Raw genomic sequence first — 12,652 nt, forward strand, 5'->3', positions numbered from 1 at the left:
CATCTGTTACGCTCTTTGCCCTCCTCCTTTGCATACAGAGCCCTTCCAGTTTCTTTTGCATCCACCCCAGGAGACTGTAAGGCAAGTGTTGGGTTAGAAGGGACAGGATGGGGAAAATGCATCACTTGATCACGGATGCCTAACTGGGACCTACGCTTGCAAGATGTGGGGTGGTGGAAGTGGTTCCTGATTCCCCACACATCCCTGGTTCAGTGCCCACAGCAGTTTGAACATGGCCGCTGCTCCTCGGCAAGGAACAGGCGGAGCTCAGGTCCTACCTGCCCCTCCCTTCTCCTCTCCACCTGTAAGGACTTGGGGGTCTCCCCCCTTTGGAAGCAGCTTGATGAAGGCAGACTTGGCGCGCATCCACTGCGCATCAACTCGCTTCGCTGCCCTCATATCACAGCAAAACACTCACCCAGCTTCGCCCAGGGGCTCCCAGCCTCCCCGGGCCGTTCTCCATCTCCTGAGATCCTAAGCAGAAGTTTCAGGGAATGAATATGAGACCTCCGATGTGCAAAGCAGGTTGGGCCGGTGGCCGTCTGGCCCCTTCCGACTCTACTATTCCATGAAAACATGCTCATGTGCAGCCCCCAGAAGGCTCCGTCCCATAAGTTCCCTTCCTCCAATGCAGGAGAAGGGGTCCTTCTCCAGAGGAAAGGAACCCAGAGCGGTGGGGTCATTCCACGCACTCAGAACCTCCTCCAAACCTTTCTGTTTTCAAGAAGTTGTTCAACCCGTTGTCCTGTAGGCTCCCCAAACACAAATAAGTACTTTATTTATTTATTTATTTATTTATTTATTAAAACATTTCTGTGCCGCCCCTTGCTGAAGCATGCGTTGCCCTCGGCCCTCAGTTATGTTTCCAGTCCTTTCAGATGCACAGTTTTGCTGTCTTTTATTCTACTGGTGTGATCTTTTTCAGAACTGCAGTCTTTGCTTTTTTTTCTGACAGCATTCCCGGGAATTCTTTGTTGTGATTGTAATCCTTCATCACAGACTGTGTTATAAGGTAGCTTGTGTTGGGAGCATTGGCTGGTCTTTCAAAACAACAACATGCATTCCAGCAGCTGTGTTGAATTTCTTCACAACAGGGGTGTGCAGTGAATGCCGTATGTTTTATTTTCCTGTGTCTAGCTAGCAGTGTACTTCCCTTTTTGACTGAGTAGAGAAAATGTGGCCATGGCACCTTGCCTCTCCTTTCTCTTCCCCCTTCCTTTCTCTTCCCTTCCTTTCCATAATATGGGCCAAAGTTTCTCTTTCATGTCCGTGTGTCTTATGAATGAAAGAGCCATTTATTTCTCTGTGCTTTCTTGATTTAATGTTGGGCAATTTCCTATCTGTATTTGGTGAGCAGAATGCATCACGGTCTTCCGTTGAGAAGATAAAATGGAGAAGACACGTTTGTGGGTACATTCAGATGAATCCATCAGCCCAGTTCAACTTTTAAATAAATTAACAACAGGCCCAGTGATATGGCTATCAAGGTTTTGGGGGCAGTCAGCCTTTCCAGATAAATATTCTTGGTCTGTCGTCTTCCGTCCAGAGATTCACTTTCGCAACTAAGACAATGGACAACAAAATCTGTTTATCCTACACCCTCCAATATTTCACAAATACAGATTTCAACCTTCTCATTTGTACAGAAATGGGAATGGAGAAGGAGGTTGAGCAAACACACTTGGTCCATGATGCAGGGATGCCGACTACCTTGACTGATTCTGCAACGGCTCCCGTCACGCTGCGTTCAAAGCACTGTACGTTGGGGAACTGCCCATAACAGATTACTCTGAACAGAATAGCCAGAAGCATGTTTAATAGAATTTGGTTGGCTTGTATGTACAATAAAATAACAGCACTTCAAATACGTGAAGAAATATTTGCCATTTGGATAGTCGGGTATAGACTGTCCAACACTGTTGTAATTTTGGTAATTGCATTGCATATATCACCCACTCCACGTATCCACTCTTTTGATCTCCTTCAGAGCAGGCTCCCGAAGAAGGGCCGACCCAGGTCTTAATGGGCAGGCAGGTGTATATGGAAGGAGGCGCTCCTTCAGATATCCAGGTCCTGGGCCATTTAGGGCTTTATAAGTCATCACCAGCACCTTAAATTGGGCCTGGACTTCAACCGGCAGCCAGCGTAGCTGGTAGAGGACCAGCGTTATATGTGAATACCTTCCGGTCCCCGTTAACATCCTGGCAGCTCTGTTCTGAAACAGTTGAAGCAGCTGGACTGTCTCTAAAGGCAGCCCCACATAGAGCGCGTTAAATTGTCCAATGGGAAGGTTACCAGGGTATGGGTCGCCATCTCTAGGCTCTGCTCATCCAGGTAAGGGCATAGTTTATGGATCAGCCGAAGGTAAAAGAAAGTGCTCCTTGCCACAGGAGTCACCTGGAGTTCCAAGGATAATTCTGGGTGGAGGAGCACTCCCAAATCATGCACACTGATCCTTAGGGGAAGTGAAACTCTGTCCAGAACAGGGCAAGGATCACTTACCTGGAGAGTTGAACCACCTACTAACGGGACCTACCATTGCATTTCCAAGGTGCCACAACTGAAGAGGCCATATTCTTGAAAGCATGTCTGGAGCTGATCTCAGTCTCCAAGGAGGTAACATGAGAAGACACGGGCCCTTTGAAACCTTTTCTTTCTGTTGGTTTGTCAATGCAACATTGTTCCCACTCCGTGCACGCACACTCACACACACACACACCAGAGTTGTTGCTTTTCTCTCCAAGGGAAAAAAATATGGAGGGCTTTAACTGACAGAAAACAAGCAAGCAAAACAACTTGAGGGATTCCATGGGACCCAAGTTCCTTGTTCTGCTGAATTCTCTTGGGGCCCATTGAAATTTGGATTTTTTTTCAATTTTTATTGTCTTAACATATACAAGTACATAGAGAAATTTGGATGTTTATTGCAGAAGTAAACTGTATATATTGTGGAGTTTAATAACCCCTGCGAAAACTGGGCCATGTATTGGCCTCCTGGCTTCCTCCTCCTGGTTTGCATGCATTTCCATTTCCTTCCAGCCTTCTGCCAACTTGCCATGAAAACAGGAGAATGCCACTTGATCCTGCAACTTGTAAAGCCATCTGCATTAGTGACTATCATATTGTGTGATGGTAAAATCCATATGTCAAATTTATGTTTCATAAGACACCAGTGCGAGAATGAGCCATGTGTGAGCTGACTGGATTTCTTCTGTTCTCCAGCACAAAGCTCATCAGCCTTGGGTCTCATTCACAAATATGCATGTCTTTTTTCCCAAACAGGAAAGGTGTGGATATTCCAAGACAAAGCGTCCATGCTCTTTCAAACAGGCGGCCCAAATATGTTGTTTTCCCCAGAGGCTAAAGTCTTAAAATGTACTTGGGGGTGGGTGTATTTCAGCACTGCGCTTCGGGGCAAACACACGCTTGGGAAATTGCAAACATTTCCTTAGGGTTGTAAATGGGATGTGTCTGCATGATTTGCAAAATGCAGCTTGCTCTCTGTGCATCACCGAGGAGGTCTGTGGGCTCTCTTGTGTTGGAGGCATTGGAGAGGGAGCTGGATACCCATGTGTCAGGGACGCTTGAACTTGGGAGTCCTGCACCGAGTGTGGAGCTGGGCACAATGACCTTACGGGCCCTTCCCACTCTGTTCTTCCATGATGCAATGTTTTTTAGTTCAAGCCCTCTCCCCACCCCCACTGAGAAGTTAGGAAGCAAAACTGGATTAGATCCAGAAAGTTTTGCAACCTACCCTTCCATTTTCCTACAAGTATCTCCCTGGAGGTCAACCAGCCTTTTGCCCTTAACTTGGAGATAAGCAGTTTTAACGAACAACATTTTTCACTGCTGTATTTACAAGCTCGGGACGCCGTTGTGCTCAGCTGAGGCAGATAGCATTGTTCATCTTAATTATGGTGACTAGATACGGAACAACCTGGAATTTCCAACAGCTGAGCAGGGCTGTCATAAATAGGCCATTCTGAATGGCTTTCAGAGAGGGTCGCCGTAAGTCAGAGACGGTTTGGTGGTGCATAAGAACAACCGATGTGTGACGCTTGTCAGAAAATAATTGACAAGAGTCACCGCCCCAAGTTTCTTCCGATGGATATAATGAGATAAGTCCCAACAGGCAAGATGTCTTGCCGTAATTTAAAAGTATGCGGTTTGAACAAGCCTCACTCACAAGACGGATTGGATGAACACCAACCGTTCATGCGCCGTCCCCGATGCTCTTCGTGTTGCTTTCTCGTGTTTTCGTTCGAGTTCTGATAAGATTTTGCTTGATTAATGAAAGATGGGCAGCCGGGTGAGCAGCAAGATTGCATTTCTAGCAGTCTTGTCCGTATTAATACCTCACCTCGGAGAAGTTGGTAGGCTGGGTAGAAATTATGGTGCTTCATTAGGAGCCTACACAAAAGAGATGATAAAGGGCAGGTAATACTTACATCTCTTCTGTTATTGGGAATGTCTCAAAAAAAGAATCGCAGACAGATCATTGGCCATCAAAGAGCGTTTTCTGGGACTAGGTCTCTGTTCAGATGCTGCCCCATGAAGATTCCCTAACCTTAATTAGGTTTCTGGAGGGATCCCATAATCACATCTGCTCTCATTAAGCGAGGCAAAAGTGATATGTTTTGAACATCACTAATTGGGGAGAATCTTAAAAGGGAATGGACCTTTCCATCCTTGGCACTTGGCTTTGGCCAGGCCTTAGGAGATGGGAGGCATCCGGGCCGGGGGTGGGAATCGGTCTGAGTCCCCCTCAGCGCGGCTCCCTGACTCCAGCCCACTCCCTCTCTTCCCTGAGCTCACGTCATGCCAAGCGTTTGCGTGGGGACCCAGCAGGACTCGCGTTCAGCAGAGTTGGGCTTCCACATGCGATTTGTGAGCTTTGCAAAAAGAATTGCGCAGTAGGCCTGTTGTGTGTGCAGAATCGCACGGCTGGCAGACCTTGTGCGCAGAGTTCCAGACTTTGCGAACTCTGCACAAAGAACTCACTGGCGTTCCCAAGCGGTCCTGGACCAGACCTCAGCTCGGCTCGCTTCCAGGCCCGGGCCGAGCATGGGAAAGACGCCTGGCAAGCACAGGAGAGCGGGGTCCTGACCCAGCCGGCCCATCCCCGGGTGGCAGTCAGCACTTCGGAGCTGGCCACGGCCCTCCCCAGGGCCACTGGCTTCCCAGGCCTCTGGCTCCAGCAGCCGCGACCCGAGGACAAAAAGGTCCACGCCACTGTCTCCTCGTGATCCTCTGGACTTTTCCTCCGCACCGGCAACTGCGCCACGGAGCTGATCCAGCTGCTTTTCAGCAGGGCATTTGCTGAAGCCGGAGATGACTCCCCACAGCTGCTGTCTGCACTGCTCCAGAGGGTTTGGGCTCCTCAAAAGGAGGGTTCCTGGAGGTAGTTTCTAGTGTGGGGTCAGCCAATAACTCTGTGCATGCTCAGAGACTCTTTCTTTGCTGGTTATGCTTTGCTGGGCACACACTGGGGGAAGAAAGGGCTTGTGCAAAGGGTAGTCTGTTGTTTTGAAAGGGCAAAGGGGTAACCCTTGCCCCCTGCAGCCAGAAACAGTTGGTGAGTCTCAATCAGCACTGAAGTTGTTCAGTCCAGAGATTCAAACTTAGACAGTGAAGAGCACTCAGGGACAAAACTGTGTCTTGGGGAGGGGAAATAAAATCTCAAGTCCCCTTTCCCCAGCATATGGAGAACGTCGCAACTTTCGCTAAATTCTTCTGAGAATTAAACTGAGGCAAATGCAAAGCTCACAAGCAGCAACCTATTCAAAGTCCCTTTTTCCTCTTGGGCAAAGTTCACCACATCCTATTAACTCTCTGCAAAGACGAAAGCATCATCTCGTTGGAATGTTAGCTAATCACCATAAAAATGAAATTGTAGATACTTTGCTTTCGGAATGGATATATTCAGCTGCTAGAAAAGGATTTGTGGCATTTCTTACTCTACACAAAATAATCTGAGAGAGTTGGATCGTGTGTTTCTCAAACTTAATTTCCTGAACTAAACAAAATAAAATCTGTCACTTGGAGCTGTTTAAAATAATTGCTGCTATTGACTTGATTCCGTTTTTAAAGCTTGCCAGTGTAATAAATCCACAATTGCGAGTGTGTGCGCACACTTGCACACGTATGTGGGTAGATGTATGCCTTGATTCCCGTGAGTTTTATGATGAGAGTTTCCGTATCTATTCCTAATGCTGAATTATGAACCTCTGTCAAAACTATCTTTTACAACTGTCGGCAAACAAATCTAATATTCAAGAAAGCAATTTTAACTCGGCGCCTTCTGACTGCATTGGGCTGAAGAAAATGAAATTCCAGCAGCCCTCTCCCAAGAAATACTCCTTTTAATCGCTCGGGGAGCAGAACTGGCAATTTGAAAATAGCTGCTGTCTTTTGAATGACACATATGGAGAAGGGTATAAAGCTAAGATGGAGAAACAGCCCCAGAATCACAAATACCCTGAAATCTCATTAAACCCCAAACTCCTGAAGGTAGGTTCCTCTGTAGTGCATTGTCTCACCTCTGCAGAATTGAAAAGTAACTTGCAGTATATGGGAGAAAATGAATCCATCAGGCCAACTATTCTATATGTGCTTATCTGTGAATAAGTCCCCTTGATTCAGTAAGGCTGACTTATAAATAATTGTACTGGGCAGGGCAGGCCTAACAACAGATGGAGGCCAGGGAATTGACAATTAATTCAGCCAAGAGAGTCGGAATGTTCTTGATATCATTATTCTGCTTTCAGAGAAATCAACCACAGGGAGAATTCAGTGGATCTGCAAAAAAGAAAATAATAGCTTGGGTCTTTGTGTGTTTTCTCCATTCCCCCTGAACTTTCATTAAGCAAGGTGACAAAATGGCTCAGTTCAGCCAAGTGGAAAAGACAAGAAGATGTTTGGAAGCAAAATCCTCATTTATGGAAGCAAAATCCTCAAAAGCCCACATCTTCTAATATAATAAACAAAAGGGGGATCCTTTGAAACCTTGTAAAAAGACCCTTCACCCAAGGGAGAATTGGCCAAACCAAACAGTCCCTCCAGGAAGAGCATCTTGGGGGAGCCACTGTGCTACCTTCTAGTTTGGGGGTACCCTCATTCTGAAGGGCATTCTGGGAAAAAGAGCTGGCAATGTTCAGCCAATCAGAGTGAGTACACTCCAGTAAACCCCTCCCTTCACCCCCAGATTTGAACTGGCTGAAGTCCACTGTGGTGTGGACCTGTTTATGTTGATGAACTCCAATTCCTATCTTGGCTGAATATTGTCCTCGCAGGTTGGAGCGGATGGGAGCTGGTGTCCGAATCCGCTTTCTCTCTAAGAGGGGGCCTTTCTGATCATCTGGGAGCCAGCACAAGCTCAAAAGCAGGCCTTCCAAGAAGTGACAGTGTGTTCCAGAAAAAGATTATTTGTCTTGCGTGTCTCGTGAAAACGTTTATGCGGACTTTTTCTGCCTTGTGATCAATCTTCATTATGTCGCACCAATTTATTTGGGGGAGGGGTCCTTTGTTTACTCTTGTTTTTGCAGCTCTAATGGCTTGCTAATAGTGTATTGAAAACAGTTACCTTAAATACTGTAATATCTAGATAACTCAGAAAATGTATTGTACTTACTGGCATATAAGTCTCCTCCACTGCCTCCTTGCCACCAGGACTGAAAGAGCCCCTGTTACTGCTCTCCAAGACCCGGAAAGCATCTTCAGAGCATCTGTGGAAGAAAGGACAGCAGAAATTCTGCGAATGTCTCAAGAATTAAGAGAGAATTGTTCTTAATTTTGCACAACAATTCATTACTTCTTCATGCATGCCTCCTAGGACAAGTCTTTCTGTATGCCTTTTTGCTAAATAGAGACTTTTGGGATTAACAGAATACATGTTTCTGCATTCTTAACGGCAAATTAAGTTACATGTTCAATGTTTGTATGTGTTCTTTGGACCCATTGCAAAGACAGCAGAAGTACACATTGCAAAATAGAACTGAGATTTGGTTCCAAAGTGGAGAGCGTGCCATTTTTGCAACCTGGATCAGCGGCAACCTGGATCGACCTGGTTTCCGCTTTGCATTCAGAAGGGGCCTGGGTTGACCCACAGCATCTCTGGGTACAGTTTGCTGTAGCTCTGGAGAGAGCCCCTCACCGTCCATGTAGACAGTGCTGGGCCGGAGAGTCTCCTTGCCATGAAGCAGTTCCAGGTCTTTCTCTGTCGACACAGAACTGTGCCCTACATCTGTTTTCAGAATGCTGAATTCAGGATGCCGGCTCCGTTTTCCCAGCCACCTTTGCCAACTTTCTGTACGTCCCTTGATTCTATTGCAGATTCAGCAGCACTGGTTGCTAGGACCATGAAGTTTGCTGATGCTTCTATGATTCTTACTGTTCTTACCTTTCTCTTCTGACTTCCTTTTCCTCCAAGAAATTCAAAACACTTCCCGTCTATTTTATCTTCACAACAGCCCTGCAAGGTAGGTGAGGCTAAGAGCCAGTGACTGTCCCAGTCAACCTGTGAGGTTCAGGGTCTCGCAGGGTCTGGAACTAGATCTCCCCAGCCCCAGACCAGCCCTAACCGCTACACCACACTGGCTCAGGGTTGGTTTTAAAGGAGAGAACATGAAGCGTCTTCCTTCACCACTGGTTGCTTTGCAGGTCCTCCAAGGAAGGCTTCTTCGATTCAGACTTCATTATTTCAACCAGCAGTGGTGTTATTTTTCTTGGTTGTTTTCTGTAGTCTTTCACTGATGTTCTGTTTCCTTTCTCTTTGCTCACTTCCCATTAGGAAATGCTTATCGCGAATGCATGGGAAACGGAACCTGGGCTTTCAAGGTTAACTACTCCCAGTGTGAACCGATCCTGGTTGAAGAGGTCAGTGTGAATCGCTTATCTGTGCATCCTTTCCTGTAACTAGTTGTCAGCTTGAGAATATCCCCCCAGTAGAAGAGGTATGCGAGATCTCGCCCTGGTGTTCTCTTGAGCTCCTTGTCCAAGATGAATCTATGCACTGAAACATTTTTGTACTCTTTAAACATCCCCACCTGGCCCTTTTGCTGGCAGACAAGAAATGCAATGATGAAGTCTTGAATTTTTTTGATCTCAAGTAGCCCTAATCAGAAGGCTTTGGAGAATCATTTGCAAGATCTGCGCTCATCTCACTCATCCTGAGCGAAGAGAATTGCCAGATTTTATTTTATTTATTTATACTTGTCACGTCTGTGACCGCATAATAGAGATTGATTGATATTCATTTATACAGGTGTTTATATACTGTTCTCATAGCCAAAATTGCTCTCTGAATGGTTTGCAGTCATAAAAATGCAAAGAAAAAATATAATACACACACTACTACAATAAAATAGAATTAATTATAATTAATAACATAGCAATGCCATCTCAACTGCATTTTGGCACCTAGGCTGATGAGTAGAAAATAGAAATAAAAGTAATAAAAATAAAATCTAACATAAACAACCAAGTAAACAATAAATAAACAATAAATAAAGAGAGCACACCAAAATATAGAAATAAATGTAGTAAATTAAATTAAAATTAATGGTTAAAATACTGAGAGAATAAGAAGGCTTTTGCAGGGCACCAAAACATGTAAAGGGTCAGCACCAGGTGTTCATCCCTGGAGAGTGAGGTCGATAATTGGGGTACCACTGCTGAAAAGGCCCTTACCCAGGCAGCCAGCCTCCTAGCATCCTTTAAAGGGGCCCCTGGAGAAGGGTCTCAGAAGATGATCGTAAGGTCTGGGTAGGTGGATATGGGTGGAGACATCTTGTGTCTTCCTTCTTCTACTTTTCAGCCAGAAGAAATGGCACCGGCCTGCTAGCTTGTCCTCCAGGCAGCTGACCCTGTTGTTAAATGGCAAGTCAGTTAATCAGCTTTCTCTTATTCATGACTTGAATGTGGATTAAGAGGTTAACCTGGTATATGGAACCAAGACCTGGTTTGGGGAGTTGGGATCAGATTGCTTTTCCCAGGCATGTCCTCCTGGAAATTTGATTTAGCACCAGAACAGAGTAAGGGGCTTGGAAGGAGAATTGTTGTGGTCTGTCACAGGGATGTGGAAACTCAGCCCAGGGGCCACATTTGGCCCTCCACATTTGGCCCTCTTGTCCTGTGCAGTTGCCCGGAAGACCATGTCCCTCTCCCGGACCACTCCAAATTTTCTGCAGCCACAATCATGGAGTGGTCCCCTTGCTTCTGTGCACCTTTTCCCCATTCTGAAAGGTTGAAATCCCTCTTCTAAGACTCAGTTAGGATCCTGAAGATAAAAATGCTGAAGCGTTGGCCCTGTTCCTTTTGCATTTGGCCCTTCCCACTCCAACATGGCCTCTGAGAGCATCTCCAAAGTTGAGTTTGGCCTTCAAGACAAAGATGGTTTTCTGCCCCTCTACGGGGATGCCTTCTCTCTTTCCGGGCTTGCTATGCGCTCAAGTGTTCCTCTAGCGTGTCTGCGTCTTGCATTGGATCCTTAGGACAAATTAGATACTTGGTTCGTATAACCCACCTGCTGTGGACTAATCCTCTTGCCCAGTCTGGAGGCGATGCTTGGATTTGTTGCTGGGGACTTCCAGAGTGCTGGTTCTCAGAGTAACCTCCATTCAGAGGCAAGGCCACCATGGTTGAGGGTACAGCCATGAGGTCTGGAGAAGCCCCAAACACGGTAGTCCTCGACATGAATTGGGGTTGTTGTAGCAGCTATGAGAATGCACACCCTAAACTGAGTTTTTTGTACTGCTTAGGAGGCTGTGGTGGGAGAACTTAGATCTGTTCCCTTATTACGACACCCATCGCTTCTTGTTCAGATGTAGCTTTGGTGGACACTCCTATCAAGACCCTGATCATTCTGTGGAATATGGAGAAGTCCTCCTGGCATTTAACATAGAAACACAGAAACTGAGTGAGTCAGAAGGGGCCTCCCAGGCCATCTAGTCTGACCCCCGGCTCCAGCCGGCTCTGCTCATGATATGCCCACCATGTGCATATCCAGCCTATCCTTGAACGCCTCACCAATAGTGCTTCAACCAGCTCCTGTGAATGCCCATTCCATGCCCTTGGCATCCTAACTCTCAGGAAGTGCTTCCTGGCATCTAAAACCTTAGTTCCTTGAGCTTAGCTCCGTTGGAGCGCATCATGCCCTCCTCTGCAGGGGAGAACAGGTCTCTACCTGCCTCCGTGTGGCACCCCCTCACGTACCTGCATGTCATTAACATCCCCTCTGAGTCTCCTCTTCTCCAGGCTGAAGAGACCCAGTTCCCTCAGTCTCGCCTCATACCCCATCCCCTGCAAACCGGCCACCAACCTTGTGGCCCTTCGCTGCACTGACTCCGACCTGGCTATATCCTTCCTGTAATGTGGAGCCCAGAACTGAACACAATGCTCCAGTTGCTATGTTTGAACACCAAGGAAAGATTTCTACAGCACTGCTCTCTTGTTCAGTAGTTCTAACCTTTATATTTTCAGTCCTTCTCACGGTGCTTCTGTTAACCTCTCCCTCTTTTTAACTGCCTGCTGCTTTTAAGGGTTGGTTTGTGCTGATTCTGCTTCTACAAAGTCCTTCTTTTTGTTTGTTTTTGTGGACTTCATCTTTTTTATGGTTCCTTGCCCTGAAAACAATGAGCTATGCAGCAGCTATTTGGCTTTGGAAGTAAATATTAGGAAATAAACAAATGGCCCAAATACTGTATCCTAATGATAGAGAAACTTAATAGCCCTCTAAGCCGATTTCCTTCCTGTGAAATCCTGCCAATGGCCATTTCTCTTGGGCAGCTCTTGGATGCCCTCCTAGCAGAGCGCGTGCCCATGCAGGGAATCTCTGCCGAAGGAGCTTTGCTCCCATCACGGGACTTCACCTCTGCTCGGTTCATTTTCAAGTCTCCCTGTCACACGTGCGCTAAGCCCCATCTTCTGCCAAGTGCTTCAGGAGGCAAGAGTCGAAACGTTCCCAGTGGCCCGTACTGTTTGAAAGGCATTAACCGTTCCATTCCTCACAGGTTTACCAAAGTGCTTTATAAATATTAAAGTGAAGAAATAATTCCCCAAACGCCTTGTGGCGGGCTGGTTTTATAAGCAAACGTCTCTTTGTAATCCCAGTGTTGATCAAAGCCCAGATTTGCTCTGCTTCAAATGACCTTTTGTTGTGCCTTCGTATTACTCCTTTTGCAATCTAAACAGATGGACTGTATTAACTGAGTGACCAGCTGCAGTCTTTCTCCAAATGTTACAAGGCTTTACTTCTGTTTCTCTCCTGCACGCGGCTGACTAGCCGAGTCTGAGGGCGCTCTGCACGTGAGAGCAACTGCGGGCTGAGTCTGGTTGTGATGGTTCCTCTGTTTTTCATCATCTCCAGACAAAACCTGCCCTGCATTACAAAGTGGCCATGATCATCAACTACCTGGGGCACTGCCTGTCTGTCGGAGCGCTTGTGGTTGCCTTCCTGCTGTTCCTGTGTTTGAGGTGAGCCGTCCGCCTTTCACCCTGTGGCTGTCCAACTCTCTTCCGTGCTTGGCATTGGTCTTGGGACCTTCCTCGCCATGGCAGTCCCGGCCGATGGGCTCGAGGTCAAGAGCACAGCAGCCCAAGCTGGAAGTGACTTTCTACCTCTGCTGGTGTTTCTGTGCTCTCCAGCTCCGCAACC

General features: G+C 46.7%; 1 protein-coding gene across 1 annotated transcript in view; it reads left to right on the plus strand.

Annotated features, from left to right (window-relative positions):
* The window catches only part of CRHR2 (corticotropin releasing hormone receptor 2), a 121,914-nt gene that overhangs the window by 65,299 nt on the left and 43,963 nt on the right, over window positions 1–12,652 (plus strand). Inside the window, exons 3-4 of the mRNA XM_044424990.1 lie at window positions 8,789–8,874; window positions 12,365–12,471. Of these exons, the coding sequence (XP_044280925.1) occupies window positions 8,789–8,874; window positions 12,365–12,471 (193 nt within the window). The remainder of the gene's footprint in view (window positions 1–8,788; window positions 8,875–12,364; window positions 12,472–12,652) is intronic.

This window comes from Varanus komodoensis, unplaced genomic scaffold (genome assembly GCF_004798865.1).
Source record: "Varanus komodoensis strain SLA01 unplaced genomic scaffold, ASM479886v1 scaffold15, whole genome shotgun sequence".
NCBI classification, from domain to species: Eukaryota; Metazoa; Chordata; class Lepidosauria; order Squamata; family Varanidae; genus Varanus; species Varanus komodoensis.